This window comes from Myotis daubentonii, chromosome 6 (genome assembly GCF_963259705.1).
Source record: "Myotis daubentonii chromosome 6, mMyoDau2.1, whole genome shotgun sequence".
Lineage (NCBI taxonomy): Eukaryota > Metazoa > Chordata > Mammalia > Chiroptera > Vespertilionidae > Myotis > Myotis daubentonii.
Window position 1 is genome coordinate 31,685,366 of NC_081845.1, and position 19,147 is coordinate 31,704,512.

General features: G+C 36.6%; 1 protein-coding gene across 4 annotated transcripts in view; it reads left to right on the forward strand.

Annotated features, from left to right (window-relative positions):
• The window catches only part of GRM1 (glutamate metabotropic receptor 1), a 323,483-nt gene that overhangs the window by 275,233 nt on the left and 29,103 nt on the right, over window positions 1-19,147 (forward strand). For all 4 annotated transcript variants that reach the window (XM_059700613.1, XM_059700615.1, XM_059700614.1 and 1 more), the window contains exons 7-8: window positions 469-595; window positions 10,490-11,420. In XM_059700613.1, coding sequence (XP_059556596.1) covers window positions 469-595; window positions 10,490-11,420 — 1,058 coding nt within the window. The remainder of the gene's footprint in view (window positions 1-468; window positions 596-10,489; window positions 11,421-19,147) is intronic.

Here is a 19,147-nt window from a genome sequence, read left to right on the forward strand (position 1 = left end):
ATTTCTCAGACTTTCACAATTATAATAAACATTCCATAACGCCTCAGTTTTTATGATTTAATGAGTTTTCATTATATAGAAACTTTTGTGTTTAAATATTACTTGTTCTTTCAGAGAAGAAAGCTCTATCTTTACTTTCTGAGAATAATTAATACCTATTAATATAAATAAGAATAAAATTCACCTGTTTTATTATTATTATTAACTCTGTAAAAGATAATGTAGTCAATTATCTTTATTAAAGAAATTATTATTGAAAAACTTCCAATCCAGCATGAAATGAATTGAAATTCACATTTGAACTCTAAGGTAACCAGGTATGTTTTAATCCATGTACTTAATTGTCTCCAGCATATAGAATTTTTTTTTAAAGTTACCTTTTTATTGCAGTATGAAAACAAGTCATCTGAAATAGCAGACTTTCTGGAGAAACCTTCTTTAGGCATGTGAAATATTGCTATGTTACAGGTTATACGGAAAGGAGAAGTGAGCTGCTGCTGGATTTGCACAGCCTGTAAAGAGAATGAATATGTGCAAGATGAGTTCACCTGCAAAGCCTGTGACTTGGGGTGGTGGCCCAATGCAGATCTCACAGGTAGGAGCTGTTGCACTTGTAAACCTTGTCTCTGGTGATTGGCCCTTTCACAATGTTTAAAATGTGAGCAATCAGCTCATGACCTGTTTGATGTTCATTTACAGTATGCACTCTCTAAGGCTCATGCAAAGAGTATACACAGACCTCTTATGAATTTTCCATGATCTATGTTAAAAGGAAAGTTTATTTAAACCTAAATTTAAAAATGTATTGACGGTGAATCCTGGTATGCCAGTTGTTTAGTTTCTTTTTAAAAATTTCATTTGAAGATATTTATAATCACTTGAATTTATATTTGAACTTCTTTTCTGAACATCATGTCTGAGGTACTATAGCAGGCCCTATAGATACAAAGATAAGTGAAATATAGTCCCAACCATGTTTTGCTTAAAATCTATTAGGGGAGGGAGGGGGTAAGGGGAAGAGATCAACTAAAGGACTTGTATGCATGCATATAAACCAAACCAATGGACACGGACAACAGGGGGATGAGAGTATGAGTAGGAGGTGGGGGGGGGGGGAGTTGGGGGTTAATGGGAAATGAGGACACATTTGTAATACCTTAACCAATAAAGAAATTAAAAAAAATCTATTAGGAAAAAAACCATGTAAAAATATAAAATATAGCCCAGCTGGCTTGGCACAGTGGTTGAACTTTGACATATGAACCAGGAGGCCACAGTTTAATTTACGGTCAGGGCACAAGTCCAGGTTGCGGGTTTGATCCCCAGTGTGGGGCATGTAGGAGGCAGCTGATTAATGATTCTCTCTCATCATTAATGTTTCTATCTCTCCTTCTCCCTTCCTCTCTGAAATCAATAAAGACATATTTTTAAAAAAATCCTCCTTGACTATAAGTAGATGAATATTAATATAATTATCCTTTTAAAGAATTTAATCCATCATATATATAAAAGTCACTTTAACATTCAAATGAGTTGAGCCAGCAACAGCTCAGACTTCTTTATCTTACAATAGCCAAGTGTTTCATATATACAAATATCCATATTTTTCCAATCTTTTCTTTAGGATCTTTTAGAATATACATCTCTCACACTAATTTATACTTAGTGTTAAATGCCATCTGTTGTTTCTGCATCTTTTAGTCTTATACATGAATGGGAAATGAGATCTCATTTGCCACTTATTTTGTGCCATGTCAGGCTCAGAGCAAGGGTGCAATACAGGACAATGTGTTGTTGGTTGTTGCCATGGTAGCAGTAATTGTTAAAAAAGAAAACCCACAGGCAGAGAATCCCCAAAATCACTAGAAATAGAGGAGTAAATGCATTGCTTTTAAGTAGGTATTTTATATGCATGGGTAGATCTTTTTTACTGAATTTCAGTTAATATTGATAAACTATTCTTTTCTGAGAAATGGTGCTTTTTTAAATTGAAGAGAAAGTTTCTTAAGATATGTTTAAAATACTTTTGTGAGATAGCTGCTTTCCATATGTGCTCCAGAGACTCTAATATTAATGGATAAAAGCATGTTTATAAGTGAGTTTTTATTTTTATTAGCATATGTTTTTTGGCTATGAAGAAAAATTGGTATATTTCTTAGAGGATGTGATTTCTGAAGCTGTTAATAAGTTTGTCATATTTCTTTTTTGGAAAAAATGCACATTTAAATTTTACACTTTATTTTTTTATGATGCATAAACAGGGATCTATTCTGCCATAATATATAACTTCACAGTAGTTTAACAATTCATGGGACAATTATATATAATCTAATGCTACTTATTTCTTTTAAAAAGTAAAATAGTATAAGAGAATTCCTCTTATACTACACTAAATTTAATCATTAAAAAATAGAAAATGCCAAATTAAAGCTCTGGCTGAGTAGGTCAGTTGGTTAGACCATTGTTCCGATATGCCAAGGTTGAGGTTGAGGGTTCAATCCCCGGTCAGGGCAAATATAGGAATCAATCAATGAATGTATAACTAAGTGGAACAACAAATCAATATCTCTCTTTCTTCCTCTCTCTCTCTCTAAAAGTCAATGAATGAAAAATTTTAAAAGACAATACTAAAGTATCAAAATTAACTAATATTAACCATTTTTGTTCATTAAAGTAGTTGCAGTGATCTCTCATACTATCTACTTATTTATTTATTTAATTTTATACATACACAATCATCTGCTTTACACCCGTCTTTTTTTCTCTCTCTCTCTCTTTTTTTTTTTTAAGCAACTGGGGTCATATGAATGAATTAAATAAGGTTTATATCCTGGGGGATGAACTTCATATGAAATTAGACATGTAAACAGTTATGATATAAATCCTACAATAAGAATATGTGCAAAATATCATATTAACATAGAATAAAAAAAGGGATTATTTTTTCCAGGGAAGAGAAAAGCCTTCACAGGGGAAGGGACATTTTGAGTTGAACAGTGAATACTAAATAGGCACTTCATATTAATGTAATAACATTAAAGAAAGCATTTGGATGAAACCTTATATAATCATGAAGTGTTATTGTAAATGTTATTAAATGCCCAAGACACTTTGGATAGAATAATTGTGGCCTTTCTTTACTTCTTGATTCATATTGTTTTCTTTGCCTAATTGAAAAGAAGTCCAATATTAAATTTTAGCTTCCTCCAATGCATTTGGATCTTACAGGTGAGCCAATACTTGGTTCAAAAATTAGGAATAATCCCTGGTCCTCGGACCAGAGTTATTACCACTTCTCTTGGATTTTGCTCAGAAATTTGTAGTTTACTTGAAGGAAACTGACTTGTCCGATGGCTCTGGATTGTCTGAGATGACTCTAACCATGGAAATTGTCAGGTTTTTAAGTTTCCAGGACTTTAAATACGTTTTTCACAACTCCCATAATGACTTCTCCTTTTGGATGAGGCTCAGGTAGGCTCAGAATACCTTTCATCCATGTTGAAGGTAACCTCCACCCCTTCTAGTCTTGGGATTCCCAAATACACCTGGAGGTTGGATAATTCTTCTCTTGAAACCTCACAATAAGACAAAAGTGCTTCATGGACCGTGCAGTGTTCATCATGGCAATCAGATGGCACCAGGACAAATGGAGCTCTGGCCAGTGTGGGGCCCAGCAGTGCAGGAGGGGAGATCCTGAAGAAGAGAGCCTGCCTAAATTGAAGCCTGCCAATTGAATTTCCAGAGTCTTAGGAGGAGAAAATTCTCTAAGTCATGTTTCCTGGCCTTGCTCAGGAAGCCTTATACTCAGGAAGCCATTACTTAAGGTTTTCAGATGAACTTCTGAGGTGACAATTTTTAAAAGTCCAAATCAGATGCATCTGGGCCACCAGCAGATGTGTTTATTTGAATTTTGATCTTGGAGCACCAACCTCTGGGTGCATGAATGCCAGCAGGCACCCTTCCCTTTTTAGGTAGTTTTTTTCAGATGCTTCATCTTCTCAATTGAGCCTCCTGTCATGCTAGTTCTCTGCTATGAACATTTTAACATTGATGCCACAATGCAGAGTGATGCCTGTAAATGGATCCCAGGGATCCTCTCACCTACTCACCTACCTACCTGCCTGCCTGTGTGAATTCTTAATGTGATGATAAAACTGTGGGGAAATGTTCACGTTTGAAGTACCTTAGACAAATGCCTGAATGAAGCTAATTGAGAGGGGTGGTCATAGTGTTGTGCCGCAGTCTGGGAGGGTACAAGTTGGTCATAGCCAAATTCTGTCAGAATGATGGGTCTTGTTTTGGCATTCTGATTACGTTGCAGATTACCAAGAGAAGGAAATGGTGGGGTACTGATTGTGACCTTTGACTCATCTCGCTTTATGTTTTTTAACTTGAATTTTACTTGATTAGATTTCAAAGTAATCTTGGCATTCAAATGGAAGGACCCTGAGGTGAGGGTTGTAGGAGGGGGAGGGCACAGCTTGACATTGATACTAGGAGGGGTGGGAGTGAAGAAATGGAAAGGGGTGGTTAGTTATATTGCAGAGGATGCGGGTGGTAGGGAATGTGGGTTGTAGAGAATTCTCTGGAGAAAATATCATGGGGCAGAGCTCTGGAGAATTTAATAGAACTTGCGGGCAAATACAAGTTAATATTAGTAAATTGTTAATGCTAGTTGAATTGTTGCTTGGAAGCACAAAAGTTCCTTGGATATATTCTAAAGCACTTAGGACTCTCAGTGCAAGGGAAGAAAGCAAAATTATTTTGCTTTGCTGCAAGGTGGGAAAGACTGAAAAGGTGTAACTGAAAACCTGAGTATGGGTCATTTGAAAGATGGGTCTCACAAACTTGCATCAGCAGGGTCCTAACATCCTTCACTGCTTTGCAAGCTTCTTAAGTGGTGTATCTGAAACTGTGAAGATGAGTCATCGAAAAGACTAAATGCTCAAATTATGGACTTTTGTAGTTTTTAAGTTTGAGCCCAGCCAGCTTGTCTTAGTGGTTGAGCTTTGACCTATGAACCAGTAGGTCACATCTCAATTCAAGGTTAGGGCACATGCCCGGGTTGTGGGCTCTATCCCCAGTGTGGGGCATGCAGGAGGCAGCTGATCAATGATTCTCTCTCATCATTGACATTACTATCTCTCTCTCCCTCTCCCTTCCTCTCTGAAATCAATAAAAATATACAAAAGATTAAAAAAGATAAACCACTGGTATTTAAATTTGAGATTTTGGTATACACTTAAGATGAGTTTAGATATATGCTTTTGAGTTACTCTTCTTGGGTTACAACTTGTTTTTATTCACTGTGATTTTGTGATTGAAAATTCTGAGCAAAGTGCAAAACAAGGATTTCTAAAGGAATTTTTATGTTACATCATGCCTTATAAACACATCACTTGTATTTTTTTTGTGGCAAGTATTAATAGCAACAACAGCTTTTGCTTAATATCATTTCAAAGTCATTTGAACAAGGAGAATCAAATAACCTTTTGTGGTCACTGTAAAATGACTTTAATATTTGGTAGCAAACAATCCATGCACCAAGTTAGAGGTTAGCATCAATCATATTTTTAGTTTAAAAGTTTTGCTTTTTAAGTGATCCAGTACTAGAGGGGAAACTATCAGCCAAAATCAGTTTGGGGATTGAAGCAAAATGGAGTGTGATCTGATTGTAAAAATGTAGGGAAGGATCTGAAAACCCTTTATGATATCACTTGTTTGAGATGCATCTACTGCAGTGGTTCTCAACCTTGGCTGCACATTAGAATCACCTGAGAATCTTTTTTAAATCCTGATTTCTGGGCCCCATCCTCCAGAAATTCTGTTTCTTTGTTATGGGGTAGGGCCCCAGAAATCAAGATTTGAAAAAGATTCCCAGGTGATTCTAATGTGCAGCCAAGTTGAGAACCAATGATCTACTGAATTGGTAAAGTAATACCAGTGGCTTTTTTTTTTAAATCATGGCCCTCTTCCCCTTAAATTTCACTTTAGAAATTTTAAATCCACAGTACATTTTGCCCTTGCGCTTTTGCTGTCTTCTGGTGTGTTGGTTTTTTAAAATGTTGTAAAACATGTAAGTCTGATTGTTCCATTCTAAATCAGTGACTTGGGCATGGCACAATTACTATCCTTGAGATTTAAAGAGTATTAGTTATGCACGTATGGGAAAATAGGTTGGGTATGTTGTTGCGCCATTGAAACTGTAAAAATAGGTGGTGAGAAGTATTTGTATGTTGCTCTGTTTGGTAAGAACTAGTACTGTTGCCTCATGTACGTGACTAATCCTTTTTCTTTCTCATTATCCTATATAATAAAAGGCTAATATGCAAACTGGTCATTATGATGCACACTGACCACCTGGAGGAAGATGCTCAATGCAGGAGCTTCCCCCTGGTGGTCAGTGTGTTCCTACAGGGGGAGCACCACTCAGCCAGAAGCCAGGCTCATGGCTGGCGAGTGCCTCTGTGGCAGCACTAAGGACTCCTCGGGGGATGTCCACCTGCCGGCTTAGGCCCAGGGAGCAGGCCTAAGCCAGCAGGCAGACATTCCCCAAGGGGTCCTGGACTGTGAGAGGGTGCAGGCTGGGCTGAGGGGTCCCCCACCCCCTAGTGCATGAATGTTGTACACCAGGCCTCTAGTAGCACAAATAAAGGTTTGAATTCTAAACTCAGAAAAAGAAAAAAGAAACTCAGATTAAAATCACTAAGGGATTTAACCTCCAGCAATATTAAGGTTCCTTTTCATTTGTCCAGAGAGTTTGGAACAAATTGTTTGTTATTTTATGTGAGGCCCTTGTGTAAAGATTTCTAGTCAGAGCAGTCTGTTTAGCATGATCATCTCTAAAACATTTCTATTATATATTTTTAAATGTTTTTATAGTACCTTTTTACTGCAGAGCTCAATAATTGCTTTCTGAATGCAATTATTTTACATAGCATCAATGTATAAAAAATTGACATTATTTTAAATTTTTAAAAAGTACCTGAAGACTTGTTTTAAAAAGTTCCTATCTTATGTTAAATAAGTGAATCATTCTGGAAGCATCCCAGCTATTAGTTTATATATCTGTTATTTTCTTTTAACAATTTGTTATGCCACCGGGGGGCCACAATTTATTTCTTAGAAAAGTTTGGATTGTGGTAGTATTGCATTTTGTAATACTTATTAGATTATTTATTATATATTAAATCTGGTAGTTTTCCTTTTTATTTTTAGTATAAGAAAAATAGTACTGGGTTGTTTAAAATTCATTTCTGGGTAGGGACACTTCTTAAGTGACATAAACACAACCCTGAGATTTTTCTACATTGATTAATATTATATGAGTGGATAGTAATATAGGAAGGAGAAGAAACAACAATTCATAATTAGCTAATTAACTAGTAGAAAATGTTGGCTGTTTTAATAGGGTTTTATTACTTATGATAACACTTAAACAACCTTGTACAAAACCTAAACATATTTTGACCAATTCAGTTTATGCCTTCAGTTGTCCTTACGCATTGGCTATTGAATTAAGAAATTGATTTTAATGGGCAAATTGGTTATCTATTGCTATATCACTTCAAAACTTAGTAGCTTACAACAAACACACATTCATTATCTCACAGTTTCTGTGGGTCAGGGATATGGACATAGTTTAGCTGGGTTCTCTGCTTCATGATTTTTATATATATATATATTTTATTGATTTTTTACAGAGAGGAAGAGAGAGAGATAGAGAGTTAGAAACATCGATGAGAGAGAAACATTAATCAGCTGCCTCCTGCACATCCCCCACTGGGGAAGTGCCCACAACCCAGGTACATGCCCTTGACCGGAATCGAACCCGGGACCTTTCAGTCCGCAGGCCGACGCTCTATCCACTGAGCCAAACTGGTTTCGGCATGCTTCATGATTTTTCACAGGCCTAAAATCAAGGTGTCAGCGAGGGATGGGGTCTAATCTGAAGGATAGACTTCCAATCCCACTTGTGTGGTAATTGTGAGAATGTAATCCTCAAAGGTTTTTGGACTAGAGTTTCAGTGTTTTCCTGGTTGTTGGATGGGGACCAATCTCGGTTCCTTGCAACATGGCAGGAGAGTCGGTTACCCAGATGAAAATCATTATCTTATTTGTTGCTTTACCTAAAGATCCACAATTACATTAATTTCTAGTTTATTTACTTTGATATTCTATCTAAATGTCTAGTCACATATAGAATATTTATGAGTCAGTAATTATGTATTTTAACATTTTTCTCTGGTTTGATTCCCCTAATTCAGGTTTGAGCCCACTTATAGGAAGAGAAGATTAGTCCTTCTCTCAGTTGTTGAGCCCACCCCAGAATTATTTGAAGGTTTCCTAAAGCCTGTCTTCAATCTTTATTTAGTTTATAACTTTGAATCTTTAGCAAAGAAGAGCTTCTGAAATTGCCTTATGTAATGCATTTTTATTTTTAAAATTTTACACCACTGTGTTATTTAAATCTTCTCTTTTCTAGTCTGCTGCCTTTAAACATTTTCCTCCATGAGGCTAACAATTAATTGAATTAGTTGGTATATATCTATAGAGTATAACAATGAATATCTAATAAAATTCCTGAATTTTTCAGAAAATATTTTGCCTGTATCTCTAAAATTTAGGAAAACCATTAATTATAGCTCTTAAATTGGCTCAGGGGTTAATTCAACTTCCACAGATATGACTTGTATTCTCCAAATTTAAAATTCAGTATTCTTTTCTAATGAAAACTTTGATGTCAGAACAGTTCATTAAAAAAACATCAGGTAAAGTTACATAGAAAACGAGAAATGCAGAGAGGGTTGCTTTCAAAAGGTTACCAAGGCTTTGACAAAGACTACATTGGAATTTAAATTTTATTTAGCAACTTCAGTATGCCAATTAAGAAGCTGAATATTAACTATTTAGTATTTTATTTCCTAATTTGTCTACAAAACCTTTCATATATTTTAATTTATTGTGTCATATCAAAAGTTCTCCCTAATGATCATTGTTATTCTAAATATTCTATTTAATCATCTTTCTAAATTTTCTGATGCTGGTATTTAAAAAAAAAGATCATCTTTTACAGACTCATCAAGGAAATTAGAAGATTTAAAATTAAAATGTGACTTTTTATAGGAATCAGAAGTTCTTCCAAGAAGAGGATGAGACCTTCATAGACAAACCCTGACAGACAAGAGAGAGGCCACTAAGATCGGTCAAGAGATTGTGCTTGTGAATAGTTGGCACTCATTTGTTAAATGTGCATCTACTCCTGATTGGGTGTTTATCAGAAACAAGTGCTGATACCGATTGGATGGCACCTAAAAACATGGTCACCGAGGGGTGGTGGTGTTGATTAACTGAACAGGTTACCATGCCTACAGAACAATGTCTTCTCCTAAATTTATGGAAATATTTTTATTCTCACAATTTGGGAAATACAGGCATAGACCAAACACAAAATTCTGTTAAGGAGTTGTCTCCAGGACCTGAGACATTTTTCTCTCAGTGTGAAATAAAAAAAAAGACTTTATTTTCCATCTCGAAGGAAAAGATTAGCCAGGCATTTAGGAACACAGCTCTGTCTCTCTTTTCAAGAGATGGGTGAAAGGAGATTTCATTCTTCCTTGGTATGTCTGGTAGAGGCTGATAACTAAGAGGCTCCTAATTGCCACATACAGATCAGACATAAATAATGAGGTGAGACTTGAAATAAATAATATGATATGTGACAAATAGGACAATGTGGATTCTTCTAAAAAATTGAAGTGAAATTATTGTTTAAAACACTGTGCTGGCCAAGAAAAAAAAAATGTCTGTAAGCTGGACTTGCTTCTAGGCCAGTGATGGTGAACCTTTTGAGCTCGGCATGTCAGCATTTTGAAAAACCCTAACTTAACTCTGGTGCCGTGTCACATATAGAAATATTTTGATATTTGCAACCATAGTAAAACAAAGACTTATATTTTTGATATTTATTTTATATTTAAATGCCATTTAACAAAGAAAAATCAACCAAAAAAATGAGTTTGCGTGTCACCTTTGACACGTGTGTCATAGGCTCGCCATCACTGCCTAGGCAACAACTACAGGAAAATAAAAATTGTATTAGTTTATTTCTTACTAACCTATCTAACACATTCGCACCATTTAACCCCCACTGAAAACATAGTCTTTCTCTTTCTAAAAGTGTAGAACCAAGTTTCACCCATAGAGTGTCATTCATTTATAATGCTGGTATTAGATAAAGAGGTTCATTTTTATAGATTCAAGTATGTCATATTAGGATTGTAATGCAATTAGGTTTAAGAACATAACTGTCCAGAGAAAACAATAATGTATTTTTATTTGTGTAATAGTGAAGCATTTTTTAAAGCATTAAGATAACATAAATCATGGAAGATGTGAATTTAGCTATGCCTCTAGAAACTAGAAAGCACTGTTACTATTGATCAGTAGAAATCTTAGATTCAATTTAAATCTACTTTTCCCCTCACAGGCTGTGAACCTATCCCTGTCCGCTACCTGGAATGGAGCAATATAGAATCCATCATAGCTATTGCCTTCTCCTGCCTGGGCATCCTTGTCACCTTGTTTGTCACTCTCATCTTCGTGCTGTACCGGGACACACCAGTAGTCAAATCTTCCAGTCGAGAGCTCTGCTACATTATCCTAGCTGGCATCTTCCTGGGTTACGTGTGCCCTTTCACTCTCATTGCCAAACCTACCACCACATCCTGCTACCTCCAGCGCCTCCTGGTTGGCCTCTCCTCTGCCATGTGCTACTCTGCTTTAGTGACCAAAACCAATCGCATTGCGCGCATCCTAGCTGGCAGCAAGAAGAAGATCTGCACCCGGAAGCCCAGGTTCATGAGTGCCTGGGCCCAGGTGATCATTGCCTCAATTCTGATTAGCGTGCAGCTAACCCTGGTGGTAACCCTGATCATCATGGAGCCCCCCATGCCCATTCTGTCATACCCAAGTATCAAGGAAGTCTACCTTATCTGCAATACCAGCAACCTGGGTGTGGTGGCCCCTGTGGGCTACAATGGACTCCTCATCATGAGCTGTACCTACTATGCCTTCAAGACACGCAACGTGCCCGCCAACTTCAATGAGGCCAAGTATATCGCCTTCACCATGTACACCACCTGCATCATCTGGCTGGCTTTTGTGCCCATTTACTTTGGAAGCAACTACAAGATCATCACTACCTGCTTTGCAGTGAGCCTCAGTGTGACGGTGGCCCTGGGGTGCATGTTCACTCCCAAGATGTACATCATTATTGCCAAGCCGGAGAGGAACGTCCGCAGTGCCTTCACCACCTCTGATGTAGTCCGCATGCATGTCGGCGACGGCAAGCTGCCCTGCCGCTCCAACACTTTCCTCAACATTTTCCGAAGAAAGAAGCCAGGGGCAGGGAATGCCAAGTGAGTAATCTGATCGGGTTTGCTCGCTCTCTCTTTCTCTCTCTCTCTCTTCCTCTCTCATTTTCTTTTTTTCTCTATTTGACTAAATCATGTTCTTCACTTTTCCTAATGTTTTTTCTTAACATTTTCTTGTTTTTTTTTCCTAATTTCACATTCTGTTGGATTAGGATTATCTTCTTGTTTTCATTCCTTTGAAAGAGCAAGGGGCATGAAGCACCAACCCGCTGAACATATTCTGACCTAGAATCTGCAGCTTCTGTTCTTCCAATCATGTTTTCCCTTTCATGTGGGTCTTCTCTCTGTGGAACATGAACACCTCTATGGGGCTGGGTCAGAGGTGCAAACTCTGGTTCTAATTTCTAGTTTAGACTATGGTTGAAGATCTTTTGTGATTTATTTTTATCACTCTACAGCCACATCATCACTAATCTGGGGTGAGAGGAAGAGAATTAAGCACTTGGAGAAATTTTTCAAAATTTGACTACAACTGAGCACCAAGTATGTCCTAAATTAAGTTCCCTTAATATCATGACCCTCTTATTTATTGAACTTTAATGTATACTGTAATAAAGATGCTCCATAATTCTTTATATTAATTGAATTATCTCAACTGCAAGGTCATGATCAGAACATTCTTAGCCATAAAGTACCAAAAGAATTAAGAACCACATAAAGGTGATGAGCCCCAAACTTGAGAATCAGTGTGAACATCAAACTCCAGATTATTCTATTCTGGTAATTTTTCTGAGTAGTTTACATAATAAACACTTTCCTACCTTCTTCCTGACTCTGCATTGCAAATAAGCATATGCTAAATTTTGCATGAGTCATCTTTTCTGAGATCCATGAAGTAAATTTCATGTAACATTTACTATTTTAAAAATGACATGGATGCTTGAAGCTCTAAAGGTAATTGAATTGTCCAAAGATAAATTTCCCCATTAACAGTATTATTTTACGTTTTGAAACAATCCTTTAAAATGAAGACTTTTAGTAGTAATTATTATAATGTATACATTGCTTTATAACTATTCCACCTACCTGACAAGTAAGCAAGATAAGAGGGATTGGTGTTATTTTTCTCCATTTTGTAGATGAGGAAACAGACACTGTGAATTTATGTAACTCTGAAGTATAATTTCACTTAGCCATTCTTTGCCTATGTCTTAACTGGCATAACATTTCTCATCTTAACATATGTCAAAAAATCTACATGCCTTAAATTTCTAGTTTTGTATTTTTACTTGCCACGCAGCACCATGAGCATCTTTTACAGAAATCCTGTCATTGGTTTGATGATCAGATGAGACAGTCTATGGAAAAATATATTTTTGAAATCCCTAAGGTTATTTCAAATAAGGACATCCCTAAATTTTTTTAGCATTATGGACGAAGACAATAATTTATACCTAGTTCTCATTGTATCAATTTCAAGTTCTTCATAGGATGCTGATCATCCAAGTTGCTTAGTCATTTTTTGCCCTTGCCATGGTTTTTATGCTACCCAGCACCCCTCAGTAGCAGCCTCCTGGCAGGGGATTACCAGCGATACGAGAGAGCAAACCATCAATGCCATTAAATGAGAAAAAAATAGACCGTAACCACAGAGTCCAGATGTAAAGTGGCATAACAGTTTTCATTCAGAAGAAAGGAACAAGAGGAAATGAAATGAAAATAAGGGAGAAAATACTCTTTAAACTGGAGTATTTAAAGGAATTAAGAGACATTCTTTTTCACATCCCATATGGCTTTATGAGGATTCCGTCCCACCATCCACCCATGTCTAGCTCCATGTTCCTAACTTGTCTGCCTCTATTATGGTTCTTCAGAAACTTTCATTTGATGTTTGGCCAGGGGTCATTAATGGAAGCTGTGCTTCCAACCACTTAATGAAAAGAGAGAACCTATGTGATCGAGACAGCTTGTGTTGGTAACCAAGAACGTGCATTGATGAGAGCTCTCCCCGTGATTCTGTGTACAGACAGTATTGGGACCTGCCCAAGAGAGCAGTGACTGCTGATGGAGAGTACACAGTGCTGGCTGCTGGGAAAAGATGAAGCTGGCCGATGTCACTTTAAGGAGGCTTAGCACCTCTATCACAGCCAGGCATTGCAGTACATTCTGATCACTTTCTCACACCTGCAGATGCTTTCCTCATACGCTGACAATATTCCCTTCACTGTTTTGAATTTGAAAGTAATTTCATTTGGGATCCTGCTTTTGAGAGAAAAATCAGCTTAGTCAAAATTGAAATGGTTCTCTAGGAAATGCTGGTTTCACCAGTAAGTTGCTTAATTATTGGCTGTAATTGATCAGGCACTATCAGATTATTACAGTAAGAAAGATACTTCTAATTAATAATTATATCATGCAGCTTTTTAGTACAGTCTGTAGCTTCTCCAAAGTATGCCACACAGCTAAGCTGACTCATAGAGGGCATTTGAGACTAAATTTCTATGGAAAAGAACCATTCTCTTACTCATGTGTCTCATTTATTCATTCTACTGTTGCTTCTCTTGTAACTCTCTCTGAGGCTGCAATTTTAAAATGTAACAATAATCTCAGTGCCTGTGTTTTTACCATTTTATTGTTGTTATGTTTTCCTGGTTTGTCACCAGAGTCACAAAAACTACAAACAATCTAATATTTTCTACAGCAACAAAAATCTAGCAGTCTTGCCAATACAAGAAAGGGGCTGAAAACTCTAGAGAACAAACACATCACCCAGTGAGTTTATTACCATTCTGGATGTGTAATTCCTGCGTTTATGGTGCACCGAGGGTGTTCAGCAGTCTGCAGATATAGCTATAAACACAGAACAGATGCTGTAATGAAGAGCTTCCAACTGATCTATCTGTTTGAATATTATTCTGAGGAGTTACAAGTCTGACTGCATTCTCATAACAGGCTGCTTCTGAGATACATGGGTGGGATGACATTGTGGGTCTGTTTTTGCAAAGTTTACTTCAATTTTTTTTTATTTCATTCACAGCCAAATATCTGACTCAACCAAAGGTTTGGGCACTTGTTTTACATATTCTAAAATGTAATATCAATAAAATGGTTGTCTGGGTTACTTGAGTTGCTTATAGTCAGAAGTCCTATAAAACATAATTCTACCTTGGAATATTAACTGAATAGTATATTTGCCTTGACAATTGCAATTTCTATAACTGTTAGGTTAATGTATTTGAATGGGAAAATATCCAGGCCTAACCTAATGTAAAGATATTGGTAAAATTCTCTTTGTTGGCAGTAGAAGAAAGATATAAACTCATAGATAGTCACAATTAAATTATTTAGATCCAAGTGATTTATCGCTTCCCTTTAAAGCCAAAATGAGTTAACATTATGCAACTGAAAAAAATAAAATATTATGTAAATGACATGTTTCCTTTAAGAAAAATTATATCAATGACTAAATGTCAAACTAACATTTCTAGTTATTTTCTGGATAAATAACCTCAATGAGTGCCAAATAATTTGATGGCACATGGAACTAAAATGTGATGATACACTTCTATGACCTGTATAACTATGCAAAACTAAAATAATTACAATAAAAAATTCATTAGAATGATGCAAGCAAATAATTTTAAAACTTAGGTTTCTAAATAAATAGAATATTATTATGTTCTTACGATTGTTTTTTAAGCATTTGAATATATGTTTCTACTGAGTACAAGAACTAAGTGAAATACTAAATGGAGTGATGCTATGAAGAAATTTTACTCTTGGTCTGCTAGAAACACTTTTGTCCACAAATAGAAGTAAATAATCATGCAGCATTAATGATTATGCCCTGGATAAGGATTTGAATTTGTCTTTCCTCCTTTGATTATGAAAGGAAATGTGATAGCGAGCCAACAGACATCACAATCAAATAGAAATAACAGGTTCTCTTTTATAGAAAGAACTCATTTACTATTCTAGCTTGTAAATGAGAAAATCTGTCATTTTGAAGTTATTTTCCCCCTAATAACACAATAAATGTCATTAAAAGTTATTACAATTCTTCACTTACTTCTATAGCAAATAACATAAGATATATCAAAACAAAGTACTTGTCATAAAATTTTACTGCTTCATAGTAATATTTATGGAATACCTACTGATTATTCATTCATATATTCAGTCAATCATTATTTCAACAGTAATCTTAGAAGCACTTTATAATATTAGTGTTAGGTAATATTCAAGATAAAAAAAGATGTAAGAGGCAGAAACTGACTGCACCAATCTTGCAACATAGTAAGGGAGACATTTAAAACCCTGACAAAGTATACTGGTATAAGTGCCATAATAAAGGACCAATGTAATTTTATGAGTGTTCAGGGAAGAAAGAGATTAAGGTCAGCTAGTGGAGTAGTATCTATGGAAAGAAGAGAAAAGATTTCTTAATAAAAGTGGAGTTTTAAGTTGACCTTAAAGGATGTTTTTCAACAGGAGAAACTATGCTATGATGAGACCATTTCTCATATGGAAAATAATGTAAGTGAAAGTTCAGCACGTTAATGCATTTTCAGGCCACAACATGGTATGAATGAAGTACATGGAGAAGTATAGTGGTGGGTAAATATGTAAGTGCAGAAAGAGGACACATTACAGATAATGATCAATTGTTCTAAGAAGAAGCTTAGATATTTGTGTATATAAACTACAAGATGCAGTAAAGATTTTTATGAAGTGTTATGATCATGAGTAAGCTTTTTTGGGGGGAAGAGATCGACTGTAGAAAGATGCTTTAATAGAGTGCTATAATAATCCAAATGACAGGTTAAAGATAAAAGTCTTAAACTAGAGTAGTGAAATGAAAGTCAAATCCAAAGCATCATATATGCAAAGAGTTTTTTGAACTTCATTTATTAGAATTGAAATATTGATTTTGGAAGAGGAAGGAAGGAATAAAAAATAAAATACCACTCTCATGATTTGAGCCTGGGTGACTAGAAAAAATACAGCTACCGTAAGAAAAAGATCAGAACTATGGGAGTAAGACTGGGGAGATGTTGATGATTGGGTTTCAGATTTATCTATTGAAAATGCTATAAAAGCATCCAAATAGAAACATTTTAAGTTATTTAGAAATTTAAGTCAGGAGGTCAAGAGAAAGGTCTGAGCCAGATTTCTAGATTTGAGGGCTCAGTTAGAATATTTAGAGGCCAAAGCGGTGATATGACATAAGGAAAGAAGAAAATAGAAGGAAGAACATTAGGAAACACACTTGAGAGATAAGGACAGTCAGAAGGTGTTAAAAAAAAAAAAGGAATCAAACAGAATGAGGAAACAGAGGAATTGCAGTATCATGGAAACCAAGGAGGAGACCGTGTCTTAGGCAGCTCAGGTTGCCATAGTAAAATCCCACAGACTGGGTGGCTTAAAGAACAGATAATTTTTACAATTCTGGAGGCTGGAAGTCCACGTCAGGGTGCCAGCATGGTTGACTTCTCGTGAGACCTCTTCCCTTGGATTGCAGACAGCTGCCATCTAGCTGTGTGCTCACATAACCTCTTCTCTGTGTAGGCACAGGGGAAGTGAGAAAGGGAGGAAGATCTGCCTAGTGTCTCTTACAAGAGCACTAATCCCATATGAGGCCCTCACTTTCATGATCGCTTCTAACCCTAATTACCTCCCAAAGATTTATCTATTGATATCATAACATTGGGAGTTAGGACTTCAACATATGATTAGCAGGCCGGGCACAACCATTCAGTCCGTTAACAGAAGTCAAAACTTGGGATCCTTGAGATACCCAAGGATGGAGATACTATGGTTATTTTTGACTGGTTTTAAGGGTGGAATGTGGGTAGAATTTTTATTGCAATAAGTTGAGGAGTTTGGCATTAAAGGAGTTAAGATGTTTAGATAGTATTTAAGGAAGCCAAGGAAAAGAAATAAGTGGTATAATAGAGGACAAATTAAAGCTTGTTTGTAATATCTGGGAAAGGAGCCTATAGAGCAGCGGTTCTCAACCTGTGGGCCGCGACCCCTTTGGTGGTCGAACAACCCTTTCACAGGGGTCGCCTAAGACCATCCTGCATATCAGATATTTACATTATGATTGATAACAGTAGCAACTTTACAGTTATGAAGTAGCAACGAAAATAATTTTATGGTTGGGTCACAACATGAGGAACTATATTTAAAGGGCCAGAAGGTTGAGAACCACTGCTATAGAGAAAGAAACATTGAAAATATAAGAGAGATCATATGGTTTATGCTGGGAAGCCTGACTCATTAATATAGAGTTTATATACTAACATAGAACTCTGCATTACACCTTCATGTACAGAGAGTTCTAAAAACTGAGGGCATGCATCATTATTATCAGTTCAGAATATCCATGCTGTGTAGAACGGAGGAGCTGTGTATCTGCTGAAAGTGGAGGCATGCAAGTGTTACTCTGTGTGAGATGTGTATGAGGAAGGGCACCCTGTTGGGCATGGCTTGGCAACCTGTCCATGCTTGGCCACAGCTAAAGAGAGATGAGGTCATTTGCATTCCATCTGTCAGTTTTAGTGCCCAGTGTACTAGTATAGTGTTACCTACTCAAAAGGGTAATATGTGAACAATGTGTTTCTAAAGCTAATTCAAGTGTAAAAATGTTAGCAACTTGAACAATGAAGAAATTAAGGAGAGAGTACCAGTAGATTTGGAAGTTTCAGATCATGAGAACAGAGCCTATAGGCTCATTAATTAGAATCCTTTGACTGCAAGTTATAGAAGTCAATTGAATAGCCTAAGCAAAGGAAAGTGGAGTGTTTAATAGAAATAATATAAGGAACAATTTCAGGTATCTCCCAGTAACAAGGTTTGGAACATTTCTGGGCCATGTGTGGGACTGGATTCCTAATGAGAAAGGCTCCAGGCCTCGATATCATCTTTGTCTCCCTGCATGCCTTCTTATGTTCTCCTCATAGATCTGCTTTGTTCATTTCTTGGACCCTCATGGTGAGTCTCAGGAGAGACCAAAGATACTGCTTCAGTTCCTCTACCCAGGTGGTTCTACAGAACACAGAGAGAGACTGATTGGTTCAACTGGGCTCAGCGGTCTATCCTCTGAGGTCAAGTTTGTAATGGACAAAGGGTGGAGTCACTGAGTATAAAACTGTCTTCCAGAGAAGTATCACTCCTGTTCCCTATGAGTAGGATCGGGGAGGCAATTCACAGAGAGAGGGGTATGATTTGAGATGAGCAGAAGCCTTGTAAGTGTCTAAACCAGGGTAATCCCATCTCCACCCAATCCCTATCCTTTTTCCCTTGCCATCTGAATAAGTCACTTGTAAGTACCAGCACTTTATATTTAGAAACATTGACAAAAAGGAACTATAAAACCTACATAGTGGTGGCTAGCCAGCCAGCCAAATAATTAATCACCTATCCATGAAAACAGGAGTAATATCCCAAATTCCAGTACATATGCCAGTGAAGGGAAAAGAAAACACCGTGGCTCTGGCACACCATTTATTATGCAGGTGTGAGATGTAGAATCAAACAAATTTAACAACCAGACCTTCTCTAGAGATTCCTGGCTATAAAATGCTCCTCAGTGGCCTCAAAATGAAAAGAAAAAAAAGAGGAACAAAGAGGATGACAAAAGATTATTTTAAAGGAAAACAGAGCATTACAACATTATTTTCTGAATGAATTAAAATATGTGACAAATTACAGGACAACAATGAAATATTACTTGCTAACTGTCCTTAATCTATAATAATAAAAGCATA